Consider the following 26,331-nt stretch of genomic DNA (forward strand, 5'->3'; position numbering starts at 1 on the left):
AGCAAAACTGTTAAAAGGAATATGGCGGCCAGTGAGAAAGTAGATGGCTATTTCTCCCTCCTCCATTTGAAAAGTGCACAATTTATTTCTCTCCCTCTCTTTTGGATCTCAGGATTACTTTTTGTGGTTTCTAAGTATTTTTTTTTTCTTCTTAAATTCAAGAGATGAAAGGAATAAAAAAGGAGCGAATTATCTCTTGTTGGTTTAAAAACTAATCCAGACAATCCAGAAGCTTGCTTTTGGAATTACAGTCCCCCTACATACATAACTCAGCCAGTAAAGAACCTGCCTGCAATGCAGGAGATCCCAGTTCGATCCTTGGGTTGGGGAGATCCCCTGGAGAAGGGAACGGCTACCCACTCCAGTATTCTGGCCTGGAGAATTCCATGGACAGAAGAACCTGGAAGGCTACAGTCAGTGGGGTCACAAAAAGTCAGACACGACTGAGTGACTTTCACTACATATGTGAAAGAGAGCTCTTGTTTTTTTAGAATGCAGAGAAAATGGGGATGACCACATTGCTGGGGACTTGAGTGGGCACAAGTGTCTGCAAGACACCGAGAGCTCACAGAGACGTCTGTGTTCATGTCTTTATTTTAGAATTTGGGCCCGGAGAGGGTATAGTATGGTTCCAAGGCTCACTCCACAGCAGGAAGTGGACAAAGCTCAGTAAAACGTTAGCATCTTGCAGAATAGCCTGGGACCTTGACATATTCCCATTAGAGCTGGCTCAAGTCAAGAGAGAGGGATGGGAACTCACTGTCCTCTGAAAAACATGCGTGGAAATGATGCTCGGGGCAAGGCGCTGATTCTAGCAAAATGAGGAACCTGAGGAACAGGGAAGAAATGACAGTCTTAATTTGAGAAGAAATTAATGAGGTGATTCCTTAGGGACTAGTCCTGTGGTGGGGCAGCTCTGTTGCATGTGACTTCTTCCCTGGGAGGGGGGAACCATGGAGTCTAGAGGTGGCAAAAAAGGTAGCTTGGGGCCCAGGCTGTGCAGGGGACACCAGGGCTTCTTGGGAGGTTTCCAGAACACATTACAGGAGAAAGATGCCTATTCTGTCTGTCCCCCTCTTGTCTCCACACTCCCCAAAAGAGACTGGGTCTGGGGAAGGGATAGGTCTGAGATAGGAGGCACCTGGGTCATCATCAAAGCATCTTATATCAGAATGAGCCTTAATTCATTTGCCTCCCCCCTTTACAGAGGAGAAAACAGTGATCTCTGGTTCAGAGTGTGTGCTAAGTCGCTTCAGTCATGTCTGACTCTGTGCGACCCTGTGGACTGTAGCCCACCAGGCTCCTCTGTCCATGGGATTCTTTGGGCAAGAATACTGGAGTGGGTTGCCATTTCCTTCTCCACTGGTCCAGAGTAACTAAGCAAAAGATCATTTCCCACCCACCTCTTTGAATTTCCAATCTAGTTATCTCTTGAAAAATAATATCATGCTTTTTTGGGGGGGTTACTCATTGGACTAAGAGATAACATCATAGTAAGTAGCAGAAGCCATGGTGGACATACCTGAGCAGTGGGGTATCCCGACAAACTTGGTGATGTCCATTCTTTGGCTCACATCCTGGGTTATCCCCCTCCAGCCCAAGGTACCATACACTTTCCCCCTGATTGTGGGTTCTGTTTTGCTTTGGCATAGGGCTTTAGCATACACCCTCGAGGGCCCAGCTTTCAGCTTCTTCTCCTCTATTTCATGCTTTAGCTTCTTGTTTTCCTTTTGCAGATGGACCATCACATTGTGGAGGTGGCTGGGGAAGGAGAGGGAAGGACAGGTGGGTGTCTGGTCTGCTTTGGCCCTGTGGACACCCAGTTCCTTCCAGAGCTAGGCTCTCATGCCTTCTGGGGAAATGGAGGCCTATGTGCACCCCCTGGAAGAAGCCCAGGTCTGGGGTTGGGGTGGACCCACAGCCAGCACTCCTGACCCATGGTGTCATGTCAGCTCAGGGCTGACTTTCTCAACTGTTAGGTGGGGACAATTCATCCTGATCTGCCTTCTGGGGCTCATATAAAAATCCAGTTTGATAAATAATAGAAATTTGACTCAAAGAGCCAGAAGAGCCAGAAGGACTCGGGCTGTGTGTCTCAGTTTCTCGTGGCCACGCCTTGGAAACATCTGCACTCAGTTCTGATGCCAAAGCCCAAGTTCTCTCGCCTCCCTCAGCTGAAAGGTTGAGAGCACAGGGGATCCTGGCTCTGTTGAGAGCTTGGGCAAATTACTTGTCCCCACTTTATGGATGCAATGGCAGCTTCATGTAGGTGAGGGGAAAGGTAACTGAGCATAACCCTGTGGCTCAATAAATGGCAACTGCTAATACTAACAGCCTCATTTCTCCAAAACCAGTGTTGAGGGCAGTGGGTGACAGGGGCTTTGGATTCAGGCCTCCCATGTTGAGATTCTGACTCTGCTGCTTACTGGTCATGAGACCACGGGATAGGTATGTAGCCCGAGTTCCTCCCTTTCTATATCCATAAATGTGGATTATAAGTGCGCTGCATGTGTGAGGTCTTATAAAGATTAAATAAATGAACACATGTAAAGCACTTAGAACAGTGCCTCATATATGGAAGCAACAAATATTAGTTGAGCTCTTGTTATGAAGATTAAAAGATGGTGTTCCTGTTATGAGGGGAGGACTGCTCCCCTCATAGAGAAGTCCCTTCTATGTTCTATGTCCTCCACTTGGAGAGTTCTCTGTTACCACGGCTTAGCCACCACCCTAACTAGTACAGTCTGCTTTTCAGTTCCTGTTTCCTTCTCAGTTCTCTGGCCTCTGAGAACTGTGGAAGGTGACAGAGATGAACAAAGAGACTATTAAACCTCTTTTTGGTCGTTGGTGGGGGACTGAGGCCCAAAGAGGTCAAGTGGTGTGTCAAGAGGTCACACGCACAGATTCAGGACCCAGGGTCCTTCTGCACACATCCAGGAGTCCCTGGTTCCTGGCTGAGTCTTCTCCTTAGGGCCAAACTGCAGGCAGGGAGGCATGGGATGACTTACTCCTTCTCACCAGTCAGCTTGGCGATATATTTGACCTGTTCCCGGAGCTTGTTTCCTAGTTTCTCATTGGCAATCCTATAATAAAATTCACAGAAGAGAGAGAGTTTCCTAGACCCCTGTGAGCAAGAGTGCAAGTTGGCTGAAAAGGACATTGGGTGTTCTTGTCAAGGCTTCTGCTGGGCCTAGACCCCCGCTCCCCACTCGCTCCTCAGCCCCCAGAGCTAAAGCCTTCCTTGCAACTGGCAATGAAGAGGACTCGCTATCCTTCAATGGAAAACCACTGTGGTCCCAAGGGCGTTCAAGGGATCCAGGCAATGAAAGGCAGTAAAGTCTGTTGCCAGGCTGGTAAGAGGAAGTATCCCTTCTGTCAGGGAACTGCTCCATTTCTGGGTGGATGGGCTTTCTGAACCTGCCTGAAGGGTTGAGTCCCCTTCATCTTATTCCTAACCTTTGGGGCTAGGCTGAGACTGGATCAGCCTCCTAGGAGGGCTCTGTGTGTGTGTGTGACACTATTCTTTAGCACATGTGTGATTCCAGCCCTGAGAACCCTGCCTTACTGTTTTTTCCCTCACTTACTTCTGCTCTTTTGCCCATTGCTCCATGTTGGACATAATCTGATCATTCTCTCGGTGCATCCTGCAGTTGTCTTTGGGTGCAGACCGCTGGGGCAGGCAGGGCTTTGGCACAAGAAGTAAATGAGATAGTAAGGGGAGGGAGCGCAGGCCTATCACCTCCCGACTCCCACATCAGGCCTCCTCTCTTCCTGGGAGAGGAGACGTTGACTCTGCCGTCCAACCCCGAGGCTGGAGTTGGAACTAATGCAGCAGGACTTCTCTTCCAGCAGTGCACTGTCACAAAGGTGATTTCTCTGAGCAGATACCACTTATGCTAGAGACAGAGTAGGCTTGTTCCTTTATAATAATGATTTTCAGGGTATCAAAGTGACTTATTCTAAAAAAGCAGTATATTAAACATTTTTAAAAATGGAAGAAAAAATATCGGATAGCAAGAGCTGTTTTCTCCCCCCTAATTTGAGCAAAGGCCTGTAGTCACCCCGAGATATGTGGTGGCCTCCTGCTACAGACTTCATTGCTCAGAGAGATGGGCATGCCCACTGAGCTCTCAGCCAATTCTGAGGTGTCAGAAGGGGCTCGCTCTGGAGGGGGACGGACCAGTGATTACCTAAGTCAGGGGGCTGCTGGTGTACCTGACAGGGAGATGGCATTCTCTCTCCTCTGGATTGGGACCTTGGTTCTGCTCAATATCTCTATCAATAAAGTCACAGGAAGATGGTCGGGTTGAGACAGCAGCTGTGGGCCTTGAACACCCAGACCCTGCTTTGGTACTGAATGGGGAAGATGTCCTTTTCTTGCTCCCAGGCACTCCCGCCCCCAGCCCCACCCAAGGGTGTCTGTCACCCCATCTGTGGGATGTTCTTGGGGGTGGACTGTGGATGTTCTTGGGGGACAAAGTGATCAGAAGTCGAGGGGCACCCACCTCCTTCTCGTCCGCCAGGAGGTTCTCTTTGAGGGCGCACATTTCCTCCTGGAATGCCTTGAGCTGCTCCTCTTTAGCAGCCAGCATCTTGAGGTCACACTGGTGCTGCTTCTGCCACTGCAGCACCTGGTTGCTCATATCCTCCAGCTTTTTGTCGAAGGCTTGCACCTGCTCGGGAGCGCATGGTGAGGAGGGAGACCCCGGCCTGCCACCCAGATCCTGAGTATTCCCAATAAAGTGGGAGGGACCTTTCTCTGGGAGATTCGCTGGGAGTATTTTATTTCCGGCGGTCAGCAGAGGGCGACCCTGGTCTGATTCGTTGCCACCTTCCAGAAACCTGCGGAGCCCAGCAAAAGGGAGGGAGCCCAGCAAAAGGGAGCGAGTCCAGCAAAAGCGAGTGAGCCCGTTAATCAAAGGGTAGCTCAGGGCGAAGTGTACAGCTCTGAGTGAAAGAAGTGACCCTGGGCCCCTGAACAGGACAGCAGCCCGAGCCTTTGGCTGCTCCTCACCTCTAGCTCGCTCTGCTGCTGGAAGCCCTGCAGTTTTTTTAACTCCGCATTCAGCTTTTTCATCCTCTCTTCATAGGCAATGATTTCTTCTTCCAGCTGAAGTTTCCTGTCTTGGGCCTGTGTCAGGCTCCGGTGCAGATTCTTTGTCTCTGAGGTCGAATGATTGAGCTTTGATAAAGACAAAGATGTGGGGCGGGGGATGGAGAGTGGCTGTCATTGTGCTTGGGCCCTCTTGCCGAGACCTGAATGGGGAAGGGTTCTACGCCCCCCACCCTCTTCTCCCCAGGGTGGCAGAGACACCCAGTCACCTTGATTAGTGTCCCAGAGAGGGGTGAGAAGTGACAACGGTCAGTCTTCTGCATCTCCCCTTTCGCTCTCCCATTTCCTCTCTTTCCAGTTCTATGAACTGATCAGCCAGGGGTGATCAGCACAGGGGGTAGGGCATGAATTTCCCTGAAAACCCAGGAATTGGGAAAACCTTGCCCCAGTCACCCCATGAGCAGAAAGACTTGCTCAATTTGGCCTCTATCCCCTTCTTCCCCAAAGCCTCACTAAGAAGCAAGACTTCTCTGGACAGACATCCCCGCCGATGCAAGGGCTTGCCGATGGCCTTGGTGACAGCCGGTCATGCAGGAAATCGACTCCTGCACCTCTCATGCTACTGGGGAAACTCAGATATTAAACAGCCCTGGGATGGGTGGTGCTGTTGGTAAAGACTCTGCCTGCCAATGCAGGAGACTTAGGAGACATGGGTTCGATCCCTGGGTTGGGAAGATCCCCTGGAGAAGGACATGGCAACCCACTCCAGTATTCTTGCCTAGAGAATCCCATGGACGGAGGAGCCCGGCAGGCTACAGTCCATAGGGTCACACAGAGTCAGACATGACTGAAGTGACTTAGCACACATCTCTTAGGAGATGAGAGGGTGTAGCCCACCTTCTCCAGGGCTTGTGTGAGGTCGTCCTGGCAGCAGGCTGACTTCCGGCATAACTCCTCATAGACGTCCTTACTGATCATGGTCTGGAGGTAGTGCTTCTCTTTCTCCCCAGCCTTGTCTAGCTGAATCTTCAGACTCGCTATGGTCTCCTTCTGAGAGGTTATCTTTAGGGCAGGGGAACATCACTGTCAGAGTTCATGGTCATAGAGGCATTCTCTGTGTTCACAGAAGATAAACAAGCACCTGTCTCTCTCCTCTCTGCACCAGCTTGCCAAGCAGTCTGTGATAATGCTCACTTCCCCTCACCGTTGTAAGAGGAAAAGCTGCTTTCCCAAGTCTTTTGCACTCCTCTCCCCAAACTTCCTTTCTATTGATAGTTAGCACATCCCCCCAATACAAGGAATATTGGAAGCACTGGGCCCTGATGTGGCAAGCACATGAAAAGTCTCTTTCACAGACTTCACAGCTTTGATGCATGCCAAGCAAGCATGCGTCCTACATTCGTAACTGGATGGTTTCTGTTAACAGCTGATTGTCTCATGGTTAGAGTCAAGATTAGGGTTAACCTGGAATTCAGTTCTGTGTGCATTATGCCTCAGTTCCTGACATAATCCATCAGACCTAATGCACCATGAATGCAGGACTGTGTGTGCTTTCTTCATCACTGTGTCCCCATTACCCAGAGCTTAGGGCATGCCACACTAAACAGGTGCTCACTAAATATAGCAAATGATTTGTTTAGACTGAAAAATATTGTATTGGGCAACATGAAGGATGAATTGAACATGTAGTTCTGACAGAGTGTGTTTAAAATTGAAATATGGACTATTGATGAAAGGAAATGCAGTTTAGAACACAAAACTAAGCCTCTTTCTAAGGGTTGTTTCCAGTAATTCAAAAGGTCTATTTTATGTGGGGTGTGTGTTAAGAAAACGGAAAGTGCTAATACACCCAGAGCCCTCTGGATTCCCATCAAAGGAATTCTGAAATTAGTGCGGCAGGTTGTATATTTACATAACTAACCTTCTTTTGGCAAATGTGATAACATGTGTACTAAGTCACCTCAGTCATGTCTGACTCTTTGCGACCCCATGGACTGTAGCCCACCAGGCTCCTCTGTCCATGGGATTCTCCAGGCAAGAATACTGGAGTGGGTTGCCGTTCCCTCCTCCAGGGGATCTTCCCAACCTAGGGATCGAACCTGCGTCTCTTATGTCTCCTGCATTGGCAGGCAGGTTCTTTACCAATCGCACCACTTAGGAAGCCCAAATGTGATAACAGGCCTATATTAAATATTTAGGCAGTATTCCTTATATTGAGAGCAGTTCCTTGGGGATTTGCATGATTCAGACCTCAAGTCTGGATCTCACTAGAGGAGACACAAAATTCCAGAAACATCTGTGCCTCAGACCTCTGCTGTTTAAGATGGCAGCCATTAGCCACATAAGACTATTGAAATTTAAAGGAAACTAAAATTGGTGAATATTAAGCTTATAAAGTTCCTCAGTCCTACTAAGCCATATTTCAAGCACTCAATAGCCACATATGGCTAGTGCATGTAGTATAAAGTAACTCTAACATAGAACTTTTCCATCATCACAGAAAGTTCTACTGGGTAGTGCTATTCTTACACTCAGAATAGTCATAGTATTTTAAGGTGATTTTTTTTTTTTTATGAAGGAATCAGAGCTGCTTGGTCTCTCATTTATAATTCAGGAGACCACTTAATAAAGATGCTGTATTTTTTTCTGGGCCAGAAAGGTGGAGTATTGCCATTCATGATGAAGAGAAAAAAGAGGTTTGGTGCGACAGGCAGATGATCCAGGTTCAAACACTGCTCCATCCCATCACATACTAATTAGTCAGTTTGAGCCTCAGCCTTTCTCTCCTCTGTAAACCAGCAGAGGGAAGCCATGTCAAGGACTTAAGTAGACAGTCAGTCAGTGATGACTGAATGTGAGCCCAGAGCCTCACATACATTAGAAGCCAGTGACTCCTTTTTGTTTTTAATTCATGTAACAAAATAGAACCAAGTCCTCTTCCACCTCATTTTTTTGTGCTTTGGGACTATTTCTGGAAGTGTTCCCTAGTAAATTGCCCCCAAACAATGGGTTCCCCCAACTCTGGTCTAAAAGATAACTCTGGAAGACTTGATGCCAAAGCACAGATGGTTTGAGGCTTCACCAGATATTAAGACCTTCCACAACTGGAAGAGATCCTTCTCAGCCAGCAGGTGGGTGATGGAAGCATACCCCACTTCAGGAGAGAAGTGGGGCCTCAGGCACCCCAGAATGCTCAAGGACTGGGCAGTTAGTGGCATTTCTGTGATGCAGAAGAGCTGGGTGCCAACTTAAGGGTCAAGAGTCACAGGGCTCAAATTTCTCACCCCTTTGGGGTTTCTGTGTACTCACCTTATTAGTCAGCTCCTCGTTGACTTGCTGGGTGCTGTTTTGTTTGGAGAGCGAGGTGTCCAGTTGTATACTATATTGATTTACCTGTGACTTGAGGTTATCATTCTCCTCCTCCATCTTTCTCAGATTCTCCTTGGACTGCTCCCGGATTAAGGAATAACACCCAGAATGGAGGCGTTACTTCAGACACCCAAAGAAGCCCCTCCTTCTCTGCCCTCAGGCACAGCTCTGTGCTGTGCCTGGTGTATCTCAGGCCTTCTCTCTCCCCCTCACTTGTCTTTCTCACCTTCCCGCCCTTCTCTCCTGAGGTCTGAGTACCCTCAGCCTCTATATGCCACCAGGCCATGTAGGGCTCAGGTCCAACTCTGGGATTTTTAACCCTGAGTCTTCCCAGATTATCCTCACCATCTTTTCTTTCCTTCTTCCCTCTAGTCGGAATGTCTCGAACTCTTGCTCCACTAACTTCTGCTGATCTTTGCTCTTTTTCAGTTGCTCCTTTTTCTCCTCCAGCAATCTGGTTACCTCCTGAAGTTGTTCTTCTAGACTGCTTTTGGAGGAGGCTTGCTCCCTGTTCTGAGAAAATAAACGCTGGGCTGAAAGTCAGTGTTAGACACCATATTTGGGGGCCGGGGGGAGTGGAAACCAAACGCAGGCAACTGTTCACAGAGATGACTGAAATAAATATAAGGACAACTCCTTGGTTATTTAGCATGTATAATAAAAAATTCCCTCAGGTTGAGCAACATTTTTTTTGGTTCAATTAGATATACTTTCTACTTATAGATACAGGTCTCACTTATTTACTAAGACTTTCCACATAAAAACCTCTTTGAAGAAATTTTTTAAAAATTGTAGAAAAATACAAAAAGAATAGTTCAAAGTTAAAAATTTAAATTGATGAGAAGGAGAGCTTTTGAGTCCTAGAAAAAGAAATAATATTGTCCTTTTGTTTTTAAGCTTAGCCCTTGAAAATGCTTATTGGTTGTGGGAACTGGAGCTGACTGGCTGGCTTGGCAATTCTAACACAAATTCTGGACAAGTAGTTTGCAATAGATTGGTGGTAGCATCTTCCCAAATAAAGAACAATGCAATTTTTTTTGGCCTTGCCGCTGGGCTTGTGGGATCTTTGGCTTCCGACCAGGGATTAAACCCAGTCCCTCAGCAGTGAGAGAGGGGAGTCATAACCATTGCACTGCTGGGAAATTCCCAAGAGCTACGCATTTAGTCTTAAACAGAGCCAGTGCTTGAGCTGGCCACCTGCTTGCCCTCCGTACCTGGTGTTGAATGTGGTTTATACGATCTAGCTGTTCGTTCAGTTTTACATCTTGCTCGGCCAGTGTCTTCTGAAGCTGCCTCTTTTCCTTCTCTGAAATTTCAAGCTTTCTCGTGACCTCAGAGAATTCTAATGTCAGCTCCTCTATCCGTTTCCTAAAGCAAAATGCCAACAAACAAACAAACACAGGTGGCTGGACTTCAGGGTCTGTGTCAGTGGACTGTGGGCTGGCTGCAACAGGGCTTGCTACCCCACTCTTGGGCAGCAGCCCACAGTGCCCAACTGGCTCACGGGGGACAGAGCCTCTGTCTGGAGAGGGACCTGCGATACCTGCTGGGGGCGAGCTCCTCCTCAGCCGTCAGGGAGTCCTTCTGCAACTTCTGAAGCTCCCTCTGGAGCTCCTGGATGGTCTCTGCCTGCTGCTTCTCCAGGCAAATACAGCTTTGCAGCTTCCTCTGGCAGTCCTCCAGGCTGTCATTTGCCATAAAGGCCTCTTCTTTGTAGTCAGCTGCTTGCTGAGCTGCAGAAGACAGGAGATGACCCCTGGGGTGTGTCCACGTGTGAGAGGAGTATGTGTGAAGATTGGACTCTCAGATGAGGTCAGTTTAAAAAAGTCTGCTCCTTCATGTTGTGACTTACTTCAGTTTCCAATCTATCCTCCTCTCTCTCTATTTCATTATCACTCCTGAAGAGCTTGGTTAAATTATCTGTCTTCAACCTACCCACTAGCCATGAACTTCTTCTTAAGTTAGATAAATTAGTAGAAATTGCTCAGTATCTGTTTTGCGACTCACCCCGTCATTGGGGACAAATCCTGACCTCATGGAGTTTAGCTGTACCTGGTTCACCTGATGTAGAGAACACAGTAATGTTAAACTCACACTGACTGTGAACTCAGGAAGCAAGATCAGTGTGGGTAAGTAGAGCCAGGGCCTTAGGAGAAGGAAGAGAAAGGTAATTATTGGTCGGGGGGTGGAGGTGGATTGTTAGAGGAAATGCACAGTGAAGGGAAGAGGCGGGCATGTCTGAAGAGGATGGGAAGATACCAGTTTAACTGGAAAGTGAGAAGGAATGGTGGGAGACAGTTAAGTGCATGGACTCGAGGCGCATTTTGAAGAAGGTTGAAAGGCTGAGAGAAATATTTAGACATGATTTAGTGGGTTCTTGAGCAGGGACCTGCCATAAAGGAAAGAGTGTTTTAGGAAAAGCAGAATGTCTTAGAATGGAGAAAGATTTCTCATAATATCCTTTTAGCCCACGTCCTTGTCTACACTGGGTATGGAGGAAGAAGCACTCAAATAATTTGTTTACTGGAGTTTCTCAACACCAAATACCTCCCCACTTCCTGCCATTTTTCCTATCATTTCTACATGAAATATCACTCCTCTCTCCATTTTTTGTATTTTTTTTTTTTTGCGGGGGTGGGGGGTGGATGGGCTGGAATACTGGAAGAAAGATGGTGTCACCATGGAAATAATTATATACCCAGAAGAAGGGAGGAGGATTTTTTTTTTTCCAACAAGGAAGAGAGCAGGTTCAGCTTTGGGAACGTTGGGTTAGTCGGGAAGGTGGATGCGGCTAGTCTCTAAAGGCAAGACTGACGAGGTGCCATGTCAGGGCTGGGGCTGCAGGCGTTGGAGTTCCCTGCAGAGGAATGCGGCCACAAGGAGCGGAGGCGCTCACCAGCAGAGGGAGAGGAGAGACAGCGGAGGGTGGGGTCTTAGAGATGGGTGACCAGGGTCAGGGCAGGAGGGAAATGAGGTGAGACCTGTGGAAGAAAGGGTCAGATCTGTGGAAGAACGAGGGACCTGTCGTGTCTCCAAAGCTAAGAAACAACCACTGAGGTGTGGGGGCCAATGGCGTGGACATACACAGAGTTAGAGGGGGGTGAGGAAGGACACAAGCTTTGAACTTTTTTTTTTCCAAAATTGATCCATTGCTCACATAACATTTATCCTTTTAAATTGTATAGTGCAGTGGTTTCTGGTAAACTCACAAAATTGTGTGACCATGAGCATATAGTTCCAGGACATTTTTTTATCACCCCCAAACAACCCAAATCCCAGTCAGGAAGTTACTAGTGACTTCTGAGAAAGCACTTTCAGCAGAGGGGCAAGAACATAACCCACACTCTAAGTGAATGTGTTTGAAGGCCAAAAAAGGAGAGAGAGAGAGTTAAAAAGCGGGGAGGGAAGAAGTGAGTGGTGTGAAACAGGTCCCGGAGAAGGTGGAGGGGAGTGTGGTGCAAAGAAGCAGGGTACAGAGCTCTGCGCCCCTGTGTGGAGGAAAGGAGAGGCTGCCGAGAAGGCGTGGGCATGTGAGAGCAGCAGTCTGCCTTCCCAGCCTGAGCACCTGCTACGTGGTGGGCGCTTCAGAGGGAAGGTATGGTTGGGGTGAGGAAGGGGCTTAGAGGGCGGTCCTAACTGCTGTGAGGTGAGATGGGATCCCGAGGCGACCGGAGTGAGAAAGTGGAGAGGGAGAGGGACGTGGCCATCTGGAGAGGGGAGGGGACTGCTCTGGTCCAGTGGGTTGGAGGCAGTGGGGCAGTGCTTGCCCGGGGCCTCACCAGCCAGCCTCTGCTGCTGTTTGGCGTCTTCGAGACAGTCCTTCAGCTTCTTGATCTCAGCTCGCAGGTGCCCGTACTCGACCTTGCACTTGTCCTGCCTCTCCTCCTGGATGGCGATTTCCAGCTCGTTTGTCATGCACTGCTGCTTCTCCAGCTCCATCTCCTTTTTCACGAGATTGTTCTGAACCTGCGCCAGCTCCTTCTCTAGCTCGTGCAGCATTTCGTCTTTCTCCTGGAGGAGCTGAAGAAAGTGAAGTGTTAATGCTGATGGAGGCCTGAGGAGCAGCAGGGCCAAGTCAGCTAGAGATCGCCTCGAGCCTCCGTCTTCTTTTGTCTGGATGTTGCAGTAGCCTCCACCTGGGCTCCCTGCCTCCCCTTCGGGCTATGCTCTGACAGAGAATAGCAGCCAGAGGTGGGCTTTCACAAATGCGAGCCAGAACTTGTTATGCTTCTGTTCAAAGCCTCCACTTGGTCCACCTCATGTGGAAAAAGGCCAAAGTCCTTACAAAGACCTCCTGGGATGCTCACGATCTGGTACTTGGCTACCTGTCTGACTTTACCTCTTGCCACCCCACACTTGCTCTGCTTCTCAGCTCACTCCTGCCTTAGGGTGCCAGCCCTTGCTATTGCCTCTGCCTGGAATATTCTTCAGGATCTCAGCCTGGGTGGCCCTCTTTCTTCATTCAAATTTCTGCCCAAATGTCACCTTATCAAGGAGGACCTTCCCTGACTAACCTGGGTAAAATAGCCACCAAGTTGTTTTACGAATTCCTTAGTACCTAACATTTTATTGTATGTTTTGTTATTTGTTTGTTGTCTGTCTCTATAGACTAGAACACAAGCTCCATGAAAGCAGGGATGACACATGTTTTATTATATTCTTCATGCCTAGAAGAGTGCTTGGTGTATCATAGAAATTAAAAAATATCTGTTGAATGAACATATGAGTGACTCAGAGATGTTTATCCAGACTCCTCACTTCCTGCTGTCATCCCTCCAAACATCTCCATTTAAAAAAAATTAATTTATTTTTAATTGGAGGATAATTGCTTTACAATATTGTGCAGGTTTCTGCCATACACCAATGTGATTCAGCCACTGATATACGTATGTCCCCTCCTTCTTGAACCTCCCTCCAACCTCCCACCCCATCCACCCCTCTAGGTTGTCACAGCGCTGGTTTGAGCTCTCTGAGCCACTACAGCAAATCCCCACTGGCTGTCTGTTTTACCTATAGGAGTGTATATGTTTCCATGCTGCTCTCCAATTCAGCCCGTCCTCTTCTTCTCATCCTGTGTCCAAGAGTCTCTTCTCTATGGCTGTGTCTCCACCAGTTCAGTTCAGTCGCTTAGTTGTGTTCGACTCTTTGTGACCCCATGGATTGCAGCACTCCAGGCTTCTCCGTCCATCACCAACTCCTGGAGCTTTCTCAAACTCATGTCCATTGAGTCAGTGATGCCATCCAACCATCTCATCCTCTGTCATCCCCTTCTCCTCCTGCCTTCAATCTTTCCAGCATCAGGGGCTTTTCCAAGGAGTCAGTTCTTTGCATCAGGTGGCCAAAGTACTGAAGTTTCAGCTTTGGCATCAGTCCTTCCAATGAATATTCAGGACTAATTTCTTTATCATGGACTGGTTGGATCTTCATGCAGTCCAAGGGACTCTCAAGAGTCTTCTCCAACACCACAGTTCAAAAGCATCAGTTCTTCGGCACTCAGCTTTCTTTATAGTCCAACTCTCGCATCCATACATGACTACTGGAAAAACCAGAGCTTTGACTAGATGGACCTTTGTTGACAAAGTAATGTCTCTGCTTTTTAATATGCTGTCAAGGTTGATTATAGCTTTTCTTCCAAGGAGCAAGCATCTTTTAAGTTCATGGCTGCAGTCACCATCTGCAGTGATTTTGGAGCCCAGAAAAATAAAATCTCTCCCTGTTTCCATTGTTTTCCCATCTATTTGCCATGAAGTGATGGGACTGGATGCCATGATCTTAGTTTTCTGAATGTTGAGTTTTAAGTAACTTTTTCACTTTCCTCTTTCACTTTCATCAAAAGGCTCTTTAAGTTCTTCTTAGCTTTCTGCATAATGGTGGTGTCATCTGCGTATCTTAGGTTATTGATATTTCTCCTGGTAATCTTGATTCCAGTTTGTGCTTCATCTAGCCTGACATTTTGCATGATGTATTCTGCATATAAGTTAAATAATCAGAGTGACAACATAAAGCCTTGACGTACTCCTTTCCCTATTTGGAACCAGTCTGTTGTTCCATGTCCAGTTCTAACTGTTGCTTCTTGACCTGCATACAGATTTCTCAGGAGGTAGGTCAGGTGGTTTGGTATTCCCACCTCTTGAAGAATTTTCCACAGTTTGTTGTGATCCACACAGTCAAACACTTTGGCGTAGTCAATAAAGCAGAAATAGATGTTTTTCTAGAACTCTCTTGCTTTTTCAATGATCCAATGGATGTTGGCAATTTGATCTCTGGTCCCTCTGCCTTTTCTAAATCCAGCTTAAACATCTGGAATTTCATGGTTCACATACTGTTGAAACCTGGCTTAGAGAATTTTGAGCATTACTTTGCTAGCATGTGAGATGAGTGCAATTGTGTGGTAGTTTGAGCAATCTTTGGCATTGCCTTTCTTTGAGATTGGAATGAAAACTGACCTTTTCCAGTCCTGCCTGTGGCCGCTGCTGAGTTTTCCAAATTCGCTGATATATTCAGTGCAGCACTTTCACAGCATTATCTTTTAAGATTTGAAATAACCTCAGCTGGAGTTCCATCGCTTCCACTAGCTTTGTTCGTAGTGATGCTTCCTAAGGCTCACTTGACTTCGGATTCCAGGATGTCTAGCTCTAGGCGAGTGATCACACCATCGTGATTATCTGGGTCATGAAGATCTTTTTTGTACAGTTCTTCTGTGTATTACTGCCACCTCTTCTTAATATCTTCTGCTTCTGTTAGATCCATACCATTTCTGTCCTTTATTGTGCCCATCTTTGCATGAAATGTTCCCTTGGTATCACTAGTATTTTTGAAGAGATCTCTAGTCTTTCCCATTCCAGTTTTTCCGTCTATTTCTTTGCATTGACCACAGAGGAAGGCTTTCTTTTCTCTCCTTGCTATTCTTTGGAACTCTGCATTCAAATGGGTATATCTTTCCTTTGCGTCTCCACTGCTACCCTGCAAATAGGTTCATCAGTACCATCTTTCTAGATTCCATATATATGCGTTGCCCAGAGTGCATGTTTATTTAGGCACTCAGTCGTGTCGACTCTTTGCGACCCTCTGGACTGTACCCTGCCAGGCTCCTCAGTCTATGGGATTCTCCAGGTAAGAATACTGGAGTGTGCCACGAGAAATTTCAAGGAAGAGCTCAGAATTCCAGCCTGTCCCCCCCCCGCTTCCCGTGCGCCGCCACCCCCCCCCCCCCAATCCCTTGGGCCCCCCCATGTCCTTCCCGGTGTCTAAAGCGCCGCAATCTCACTGCGCATGCGTGGGTGCTCTCCAAGCAACACTGAGGATGGCAGAGCCGCAGAGCCCGCTCCCGCCAGGCCTGTCTCGCACCTGCCATCTGGCGGTTTCAATCAGGGAGCTCCTCGCTTTACCTTGTCTTTCTTCAAACCAAGCTTCTGCGTCTCGGTGAACTGCGTCTGCAGCTCCTGCAGTCGCCGCTGTATGATGATGACCTCTTTATCCTTCCTCTCCACGTGGGCAGATGTCTCCTCCCGCAGCCCGTGCAGGTCCAGCTCTAGCTTCATCATGTCTACAGCGGGAGGAGACAGAGGGTTTCTTGCTCAGAGGGGCGCTCCGCCTTCCGGGGCTCCCCTCACCCCCTCCGCCGCTGGCCCACGGTTTACCCTTCATGATGTTTTTCTTCTGTTCTGACACGGACTCGAGCTCCATGCGCAGATCCTTCACGAGGTTCTGGTACTCCTCCACGTGCAAGCACTGGCTGTCTTTCTGCTCCTGCAAGTGGTTCAGTATCTGGGCAGACGGAAGAAGAGCGGGGCGGGGTGAGGACCTGCGGGGAGAATGCGCCCTAGAATGGCCAGGGTCCAGACAGGCAAATCCGGAGGGACACAGAGTTAGAAGAACAGTTGCCGGGGGAGGGGTTGGGGGACGGAGGATGGGGAGCGATCCGTGATCGCTCGTGGATGTGGGTCTTTTTTTGGAGTGACGAAAATGTTCTGAAATTAGTGGTGATGTTTCCCAACTTTGTGAATATACTAAAACCCACTGATTTTACACTTTAAATGGTGAGTTTTCTGGTATGTTTGGAGAAGGAAATGGCAACCCACTGCAATATTCTTGCCTGGAGAGTTCCATGGACAGAGGAGCCCGGTGGGCTCCGTGGGGTCACAAAGAGTCGGACACAACTGGGTGACTAACACTTTCCTTGTAGGTAATTACATCTCGATTAAAAAATAAAGAGTAAAAAGAAAAAAAGAAGGATATGGCCGACTTCACCTGCTCGCACAGAATGGAATGTGCATAAAAGCCACCCCTTCCTTCTCGCCATACTCAGTGTCATTCATGAGGCGCTACTGTGTGTCAGGCACTATTCTGGGTGCTGCAAACACCACAGACACCAGTTCTTACCCCAGGGAGCTGACCTTCTGGTGGGGTGAGACAGACGAAGAGCATAAAGTAGTGGCTTACAGAAAACATGAAAAGCGGGTGAGTGCTATGGCAGAAACAGGTCAGCAAAAGGGGAATGGAGACGTATGGGGTGGAGGCGAGGTGTGCTGCAGCTTTAAATAGGTTGGATAGGTTAGCCTCAGTGCCATGGTGACCAAGGAGGAACAATTAGTTGTCTGGCCATGATGGGATGCTGGGGAGATAGTTGATGTGATTTCAGAGTTGACAGTGATGGTGGGCTGCACCATGAGGCCTGAGGGGAGCAGCTGCAGAAATGCAGGGCAGTCACCGTAAGACCTAGGTGTGGGCCCTGCAGGGCCAACTGAGGGAAGAGAGGTGGCTGGCCCTAGGTGAGATGTGAGTAGTTCCAGTCCTAACAGAATATTTACATAATGGCTTTGGGTAGGATATATAAAATGGTACGGGAAACTGGATTCTGTTTCTTGAAGAAATCTCTACCTTAAAAAAAAAATGGAGTGTTAAAGAATTATTTGTGCTTAGTAGATATAGAGTTTCAGTTTTGTAAGGTGAGAAAGTTCTAGAGATTTATTGCACAATAATGTGAATATACTTAACTAACTGCCCATTTAAAAATGGTTGAGGTGGTCAATGTAATGTTATGTTTTTCTTTTTCCATTATGAAACATTAAAAAGTGAGCGAGGAATAAAGACATTTCTCAAACATGGAGTGTGTGAGATCTTGCTATATGTCAGGATGTGAATAACGTGGGACTGACCTTTAAAATATATGTTGACAGATGTACAAGGAGAAATTCCAAAGTTCATCCAGACTCTGTGGAAATAGAAGGTCCTGGGAAAAGATGCATCTCTGTTCCCCAACCAGGGGATCCCTTGGAGAGCTAATGTGTGTTGACTGTCTCTGCCACTTCTCTTTACCACTACAGTATTCAGCATCGGCATGGCCTCATGTGGCTGGGCTTTATTTCACATCTCAAATTTAGGCGTGACTGACTTCAAATCCCCTAGAAGGGCCCCTCGCCTTGTTTCCACTATTGTATTGGTTGGTCAATTTGATTTGTTTATATGGCTTAAATGCTTTTTCATTATTTGAATTAACTTTTTAGATGGCTTTGAATTTTGAAAACGTAAGAGTTTTTAAAAAGGGAGTGAGTTTTAATTAATAATCTTCCCTAAATTTGTTGCTTTTCAATTTCAGCCAGAAACCAGAAGGCTGGATGATTCTTTTGAATCTAGAAAGCCAACAGGAGTCTCTGTCTTGTTTAGCTATACTGTTGGACACAAATGAAGAGATAGGTTCAATGCCAAAATTCAATTTCAAAATCTAATCATGCCAGACACATTCCTTGGGTACATTATATACAGTATCCTTATGGGAGGGCTGAACAAAGTGAGGCAAATATAGAGTAAAATATAAAATGTAGTATAAAAATTTTAATAAGAAGGAGAACCCAGAATCAAACCCAACTCAGCCCATCCCATCAGGCACAAATAGGCAAATTTCTCCCACCTTTTTGATGTCTTCACAATCTTCTGAGGAGCTAGGGGGGTGTCGGTGGGTGGCTGTATAGGAAGCAAAGTCTGCTTGTAATTTTATCAAAGCCTCTTCACGCTCCAGAACCTGCAATGTAGCACAAATCAGTTACGCTGGATCATCAACGCAGCTGGCTTGTTACTAGTGCTATTTTTGCAAGTTGTTCCTTTGTCAGCCCAAGTTTACTACAGCACTGTGTAATTCATATTATATAAACTAGGGATAAAGAATTATGTTTTCAGTCTTATATCAAGGCTCACTAAAGCACAGACAGTGGTTTTTCTCGAGTCCATCAATGGCCACACTTTGGACCCCCTCTTGATCCTCTCTGTGTTGTCCAGTTTATGAGGCAGAAGAAGATTCTTTGGAGGCTGTGATGGAAAGATGTACTGAAGATACAGCAGATAGGATTCAAAGTTCAAGAAGTAAAGAAGGAAGCTTCTTATGGATTGAGTGAATATGTATGTTTTTTAAAATTAAAAAAAAGTGCAATTTTAGTTCTTGTTTCTTGAAAATTATTCAAATAGAACCCAAGCATCAAAAATAAGAAGTGAGGGACTTTCCTTGTGGTCCAGTGGCTAAAATTCTGAGCTCCCCATAAAGGGGGCCTGGGTTTGATCCTGGTCAGGGAACTAGATCCCACATGCTATAACTAAGAGACTGCATGATGCAACTAAAAATCCAGTGTACCACAAATAAGACCCGGCACAGTCAAATAAATAAATACTTCAAAAAAAAAAAAAAAGTTAGACTCTCCCATCCGCTTATTCTCTTCTTTCTCACTTCTACTAAGGAGGAGGAATACTATTGGTAATTTACAGTAGGGGTCCCCGACTTTCAGGATCTAATGCCTGATGATCTGAGGTGGAGCTGATGTGATAGTAATAGAAATAAAGTGCACTCGAAAATAAATGTAATGCACTCAAATCATCCTGAAAGCATCTCCACCCCCTCCCCATCTGTGAAAAAATTGTCTTCCAGGAACTGGTCCCTGGTGCCAAAAATGTTGGGGGTCGCTGATATATACTTCTATATTATGATCAAATACTTTAAAAAATAAAAGCTGGATTGGACTCTACACAGGATTCTGAAACTTTTTCTCAATAATATACCACAAATATCCTTCCATGCAGCCCTTACAGATCTATTTAATCCTTTCCCTTGGCATATTATTATTCCACAATATGGATGTCTCTTTAATCATTTCTCTTAATCTCTTTAACTGTTTCCTTGCTGATGGACTCTTTGGTTGGTGAGTGAGATTTTAAGTCTCTTTTGAATCTCAGACTTAGTGTGAGTTGGGGATGCACACCGAGGAGAATATGAACAAGAGGCAGGGGCACGTATATGTAAGACATGTGAGGAGTGCTGGTAAAGAGATTACTTTAGGTGACTCTTTCCCCTCCTCCCTTTACTCAAGACTTTATTTTGGGTCTCTTGGGAAAATGTTCTTCTAGTAGGAGACACTTACCAAAGCGTTACTGCAGGCTAGCTTATTTCGAAGTTCCTGTATTAGATCATCCTGTTCAGAGACCTTTTGCCAGACTTCAGACAATCGTTTCAGGGTCTCCTGATGCTCTTGAATCATGCAGGGAGAAGTGTATATACGCACCTTTGAATGATCACCCTTGTTCTCAGGCTCCTGGGATATTTAAAAGTGATAGGTTGATTTTGAGCCAATTTTGGAGTCAATTTCAGAATGCCATGAGCATGAACAATCTCTAGACCTATATTCTAGAAGTTCATGTTCACATATATGATTCATATATGTGAATCAGATCTTCCAGAACAAAAGAAAAAAATTAAAAAGAGCACATACAATAAAAAGTTCAAATGGTTCACAAGAGAATACACTGAGAAGTAAATCTTGACCCTCCGTGATCCAGGTCCCGTTTTCCATGATGGTCTACTTTACCAGATTTTTGTATATCCTTCTGGGGATAGTTAATGCATATTTATTTATCATTTATATATATGTATGTAACCCCTTACTCTTTCCCCACCCAAGTGAAAGTCTTCTGCATATTATTCTAAACATTTATTTAGGGTATTTTCCATATTGCTACTTGTAGATCTATCTTATTCTTCTTTTAAAATGAATTTCAAACTGCACAATACACACGCACACAAATATAGATAAAATCCTTACAGAACACTGTAGGGACTTTCCTGGTGGTCCAGTAAGAATCTGCTTTTCAATGCGGGGGACTCAAGGGTCAACCTCTGGTTGGAGAACTAAGATCCCACATGCCAAGGGGCAAGTAAGCCTGCATGCCACAACTAGAGAGAAATCCATGTGCTGCAACAAGGAGCCTGCATGCTGCAGCTAAGACCTGCCAGCCAGACAAAAACAAAAACAAAAAAAAGCAAACACCAAACTGCCCCACCCCAGACCTCTAAAATGAAAAACACTGTAATATTACAGGCAAGTCTAAATTTCTCTTTGACCACCACCTCTAATCCCATACTTACTGCATTCTCCAGAGATGATAACTTGTGCATATCTTTCTAGAACTTTATCTATACATTTACATATATACAAATGAATATTGTAGAATACAGACATTATTTTCACTTTTTGAAACATAAATATTTTCTCAACAAGATGTCTTAGAAATTTATCTATGTTGGTACACGTGCCTTTATCTTGGCTATTTTAAATTGCTTTTAAATATATTTATCTAGTTTCCTATTGATGGGAATATATGCTCTTTTCAAGTTTTTTTCTAAAATGAAGCTGAAATGAATATTTTTGCACATAAATCTTTGAGTAGCTATTCTAGTTTATGTGTAGATTAAATTTGTATATGTATTATAGGAATTTATCTAAACAGGGTCTATTTAAAATTTTGATAGCTGTTGCATGATTATCCTTTAAGGAAATTGTACCAATTGACTCTCTCATCAACATGAATATGCCTGTTTTCCTAGAACTGCATTTTTTATTTTTAAATGTCTTTCTCTAGATTATCTGAAATCATGCATGAAGGTTACTACCTGTTCACTGGTCTGCACTAATAATGGGGTGAACTGATGCAGAGAAGCAAAAAAGAGCAAAAAGGTCCTAGTTTGGATGGTAGATCCTTTCTCCATTAAACTATCTCTCTAACTGGGCTTTTTCAGGCAAAGTTAGAAATAGTTCATGTTCAATGAGCATGAAAGTTGCCCATGAGTATATAAATAATTCAGTGTCTACGTGGAAAAAGGAATGGGGAACAATAAAAAAGTTAAGAAACAGAAAGATGATATCTACAGATTACAATATTTTAATACTGACAGTATGAAAAATAGAAATTAATTTTAAAGTAATCAAAGAAAAATTCCTGGAATTGAAAAAAATATAGATCTTCAGATTCAAAGGATCAGTGTTGAGAGACTTAATGAGAAATAAATTTTAAAAAATCCTGAGCCTAAAAACCTCTAGAGTTCAAAGAGATAAAAGAGGTGACTCACACAAAATGAGAAACAAGTTGAAAACCAACAATTCCTCTTTAATACTGCATGGTATAATACAACACAGCTATAGTTTTCTAAGACTTAGTTGTAAATCTGTATACCTAATCAAAATAGCATTCATGAATGATAAACCTTGTTCAGACATGGAAATTTTGAAAATTTTTACCATTCACTGTTGTTTCTGAAAGAATTAACAAGGAATTACTGCAGCAAAAGGAAAAGTCCAAGAATGCAGAAGAGGTGGAGTATATCGCTTAGTGAGTAAAAGTTGGCTTTATTTGTAATCTTAAAGAAATGTACATTTTTTCTGTCATATAACTAGCTCAAGAAATTAAAGAAAAGATGAAAAATTTTCAAATTCATTTACATTAGGGTAGCATAATCCAGACACCAATATGAGATGAGAACACATAAATTTAAGTCATCAAAATAATCTCACTTCTGAAAATAGATAAAAACTAAATGCTAATAAACTTATAATAGCAGTTTATTATAATTTAAGTTTATTATGATGTATATTATTTTAACTAAAATTAAGTTAAATTATTTAATTAAAATAATAACATATATCAAGGAGGACTGGTTCCAGGAATGTAAAGATTGTCCTGTAAATGAAAATCTATTAATTTATTACACTTCATTACAGGAAAAAACTCTATGATTACTTTTATAGGTGCTAACAAAAACATCCAATAAAATCCAATATCTATTCCTGGTAAAAATTCTTGATAAGCTATGTAGAGACAGTTACATCTTTAACTTCAAAAAGGATATTAACAAGAATCCAAGAACAGGTATTATACTTAAAAGTGGAATATTAGAAACATTTAAAAATATGAGGAGCAAGGCAAGGATGCTACAATTCGACACTGATCTGGAGGTCTTAGTCAATGTTGTAAGATGGAAAATAAGTTGTATAAATGCCAACAAGGAAAGCAATTTAGGAAAACCTGAGATAGTCAACTAAAAATCTGGGAACAGAGCTCAAAAATAGCAGGATAAGAGTTTCTCTCTACATCAATAATAATTAATAAAGTTAAATGTACAAAAGAGCTCATTCATAAAACAATAACTGTAATACATCTAAGAATAAACTTAAGCAAGAAATATGTGAGATCTATAAGGAAAAGTGTAAAATCTTACTAAAGGACACACAAGAAGCCTTGAATAAAAGTAGAAACATATCATGTTCTGTGTGTGTGCGTGCTAGGTCACTTCAGTTGTGTCTGACTCTTTGCGACCTCAGGGACTGTAGTCCACCAGGCTCCTCTGTCCATGAGATTCTCCAGGCAAGAATACTGGAGTGGGTTTCCACGCCCTCCTCCCAGGGATCTTTCCAATGTCTCCTGCATTGCAGGCGGATTCTTTACTGCTGAGCCACTGGGGAAGCCTGTCATGTTCCATAGGGTATGATAATTTCCCCCAAATGAATATAAAGTTTGAAAGTAAGATGATATGAATTTCACCAAGACAAGAGATATAAAAATGACCAAGAAATATTTGAACATAAAGAACAGTGAAGTTGGACATGCCCTAAAAGGAGGTGTGAAAACGTACTATCAGTTAAAGTTACTATTAAAAACAACTCTGATCTTGGCGCAGGAAATGGCAAGTAGATCAAAAGAACAGAGAATCCAGAAAGAGATAAGTATGTATTTTGAGCTGGCACTTCAAGTCAGTGGGAAAAGGTGGGGATGTTTCATAAGTGGAGCTGGGACAACTGGAGATCCATTTTGATAGACATAAAATTACAGCCTTCTCTCATTATTTATATGGGGCTTCTTGGCCTTGGGTCAGGAAGATCTGCCGGAGAAGCGACAGGCTACCCAGTCCAGTATTCTTGGGCTTCCCTTGTGGCTCAGCAGGTAAAGAATCAGCCTGCAATGTGGGAGACTTGGGTTCGATACCTAGATTGGGAAGATCCCCTGGAGAAGGGAAAGGTTACCCACTCCAGTATTTTGGCCTGGAGAATTCCATGGTCTGTATAGTCCATGGAGTTGCAAAGAGTCAGACACGGCTGAGCAACTTTCACTTTCACTGTCTTAGGTGAGTCAGTGGTAAAGAATCTGCCTGCAATGCAGGAGACAAGAGATTCAGGTTTGATCCCTGGGTGGGGAAGATCTCCTGCAGAAGGAAATGGCAACCCACTCCAGTATTCTTGCCTGGGCAATCCCATGGACAGAGGAGGCTTGCTGGCTACAGTTCATGGCGTCTCAAAGAGTTGGACATGACTGGACAGCGAAATAGCAACAACAGCAGCAGCTCATTATTTATTAATGAAATATATATATAAATATATATATATAATACATATATTTTCCAGGTTTACTGAAGCTAAAAAACATAAAACTACAAAATTATAAAACTGCTAAAAGACAGTATAAGATAAACTTTTGCAATCTGGGGGGTAGTGAAGGCCTTCCTAAATAAGACATAAAACCTAGGATCTATTTAAAGAAGGGTTAAGAGATTTAGTTTCATAAAATTAAAAATTTTGTATGTTGAAAAATACTATTAACAAGAAAAAATAAAAATTACAAACTGGGAGAAAATATTTGTAACTTATATAATGAAGCATTATTACCTATAATATAGATATAGAAGAACCTTCTAAACCTATATCATAAAAGGTGTAGAACCATCTATGCTGTTGTTGTTTAGTTGCTCAGTCGTGTCTGACTCTTTGGACTCCATGGACTGTAGCCTGCCAGACTCCTCTGTCCATGAGATTTCCCAGGCAAGAATACTGGAGTGGGTTGTCATTTCCTTCTCCAAAGAACCTCCTATAAGTCAACACAAAAAAGGCTAACAATCCAATTAAAAAAATGGTTAAAGATTTAAAAGCAATTTGTAAAACAGAAATCCACAGGACCGATGCACTTATGAACAGGGCTCAATACTTTGTTCATGAGGTGGGCACTGTGACATGCCTCCCTGATCCATTTCGGCAGTGAAAGGTGGCTCTAGCACCCCTCCAGCTGTAGGGGTGCTGCCCTAAGACACTTCAGTAGTCAGCCCTTCTTGGGGATTGCCTGGGTTGAAGAAAACATTTGCCCAAGGTCATGTCTTTCCCTAGGAAGACAACTCACATCCAATCACTGATCACCATGGAGGTATAAAGGCCAGCTCCCTTCTCCCCAGTTTATAATTGCTCTAGAGGTCTGTACAGTCTCAAAGCTCGCCATGAGGTTTCTAAGGCATTCGCTGAGACAGCGCAATGTTTCCTTCTGCCAAACCCTGCTTCCTTTCCCTTCATAGGAGCTGATGCCAAGATCTTTCTCTAAAAATGTCTGACATGCCAGTCTGTCTCAGATTCTGCTTCCTGGGGAGCTCAACCCACAATTATTAGAACTAAAGGAAATAAAAATTGTAATGATAAAATCTGTTTTATTTCCCCCCATCCATCAGTTTAACCCAACTTAAAGAGAATGAAAACATGCCCTGTGAGTGTGGGGGAATTACTGTTGGTCAAAGTGTAAACTGGTAGAACCTTTTTTAGTATTCAATGTAGAATTATCTTTAAACATTAAAAATAGGCATTTCTTTTGACCCAGCAAAATCCCACTTCAGGAATTAACCCCTGTATGTGGTAGACAAACAGGTCAGTAGATGGCACAGGGTACAGTCATACTACAGAATACAAGGTAGTAACTAAAAGAAATAATCAAGAAAGAAAAGAAAAAGTCATCAAGATATACATTTAAAAAGCAAAGTGCAGAACCACATTTTTAAAGTGACTCATTTAGGTAAAAAGAAAACCTTAACATTTTATACATGTAAGTGTATAGCAGTAGGCTGGGGAAGATTGCCAGCACATTTTGAGTGACTGCCTAGGGGGAGAAGAGTGGGATGGACAAAGGCAAAGGTGAACTTTTACATTTAATCTCCATAATTCTGTCTAGAAAGCCTATATTGTTGTATTAGTTGTATAATTTTAAAAACCAATTAAAAGTAAAAAGAAACAGGTTTAGGCACTTTGGCTCTTTGCTATGTTTCCTGATTTCTCCTCCTATTTAATTCTGAAGCTATGATTTGCATGAGTCTTGTGACTGAGAAGAGCCCCCATGGCAACATGGAAGATTTGGAAGCTCATTTGGTCATTTATTTTCTGCCTTATTCGAAGTGGTGGTTCCTTATATTATCTTTCCTTGTGACTCATACGGTAAATAATCTGTCTGCAATGCGGGAGACCTGGGTTCGATCCCTAGGTGGAGAAGATCCCCTGGAGAAAGGAATGGCTACCCACTCCAGTGTTCTTGCCTGGAGAATTCCATGGACAGAGGAGCCTGGTGGGGTACAGTCATGCGATTCCAAAGAGTTGAACATACTTTCTTTTCTTCTCCTTATGTTAATTAAGGAGCCTTAACATTCTTAAGGAGCAATCTTACAAAAGATGTGAAGGCTTGAAGTTCAAAGCTGAGGGCCACAAAAGTCAAGGGGAGGAATGACAACTAGTTGAAAGTTTGGGTTTCTGACAGAGAGGGTGGAACCACTACAGGGACCACTAAGAGTTCCTGGT

The 26,331-nt window shown here is 44.2% G+C and overlaps 1 protein-coding gene across 6 annotated transcripts in view; it reads right to left on the reverse strand.

Moving 5' to 3' along the window:
• Positions 1-576: 576 nt before the first annotated feature.
• PMFBP1 (polyamine modulated factor 1 binding protein 1) overlaps positions 577-26,331 on the reverse strand; it is a 55,687-nt gene continuing 29,932 nt past the window's right edge. For 4 of the 6 annotated variants that reach the window (XM_070451068.1, XM_070451065.1, XM_070451066.1 and 1 more), the window contains 16 exons: positions 19,828-19,998; positions 18,333-18,443; positions 16,063-16,189; positions 15,811-15,968; positions 12,202-12,442; positions 9,966-10,155; positions 9,637-9,790; positions 8,768-8,935; positions 8,363-8,500; positions 5,951-6,115; positions 5,015-5,182; positions 4,506-4,673; positions 3,585-3,685; positions 3,009-3,083; positions 1,523-1,761; positions 577-828 (listed from right to left, as the gene is read on the reverse strand). In XM_070451068.1, coding sequence (XP_070307169.1) covers positions 812-828; positions 1,523-1,761; positions 3,009-3,083; positions 3,585-3,685; positions 4,506-4,673; positions 5,015-5,182; positions 5,951-6,115; positions 8,363-8,500; positions 8,768-8,935; positions 9,637-9,790; positions 9,966-10,155; positions 12,202-12,442; positions 15,811-15,968; positions 16,063-16,189; positions 18,333-18,443; positions 19,828-19,998 — 2,391 coding nt within the window. In that variant the 3' untranslated portion in view covers positions 577-811. Of the gene's footprint in view, positions 829-1,522; positions 1,762-3,008; positions 3,084-3,584; positions 3,686-4,215; positions 4,276-4,505; positions 4,674-5,014; positions 5,183-5,950; positions 6,116-8,362; positions 8,501-8,767; positions 8,936-9,636; positions 9,791-9,965; positions 10,156-12,201; positions 12,443-15,810; positions 15,969-16,062; positions 16,190-18,332; positions 18,444-19,827; positions 19,999-26,331 lie in introns of those variants that run through there. The other 2 variants (XM_070451069.1, XM_070451070.1) reach the window with 2 other exon arrangements.

The sequence above is a fragment of the Odocoileus virginianus genome, chromosome 20 (assembly GCF_023699985.2).
Source record: "Odocoileus virginianus isolate 20LAN1187 ecotype Illinois chromosome 20, Ovbor_1.2, whole genome shotgun sequence".
In the NCBI taxonomy this organism is placed as follows: domain Eukaryota; kingdom Metazoa; phylum Chordata; class Mammalia; order Artiodactyla; family Cervidae; genus Odocoileus; species Odocoileus virginianus.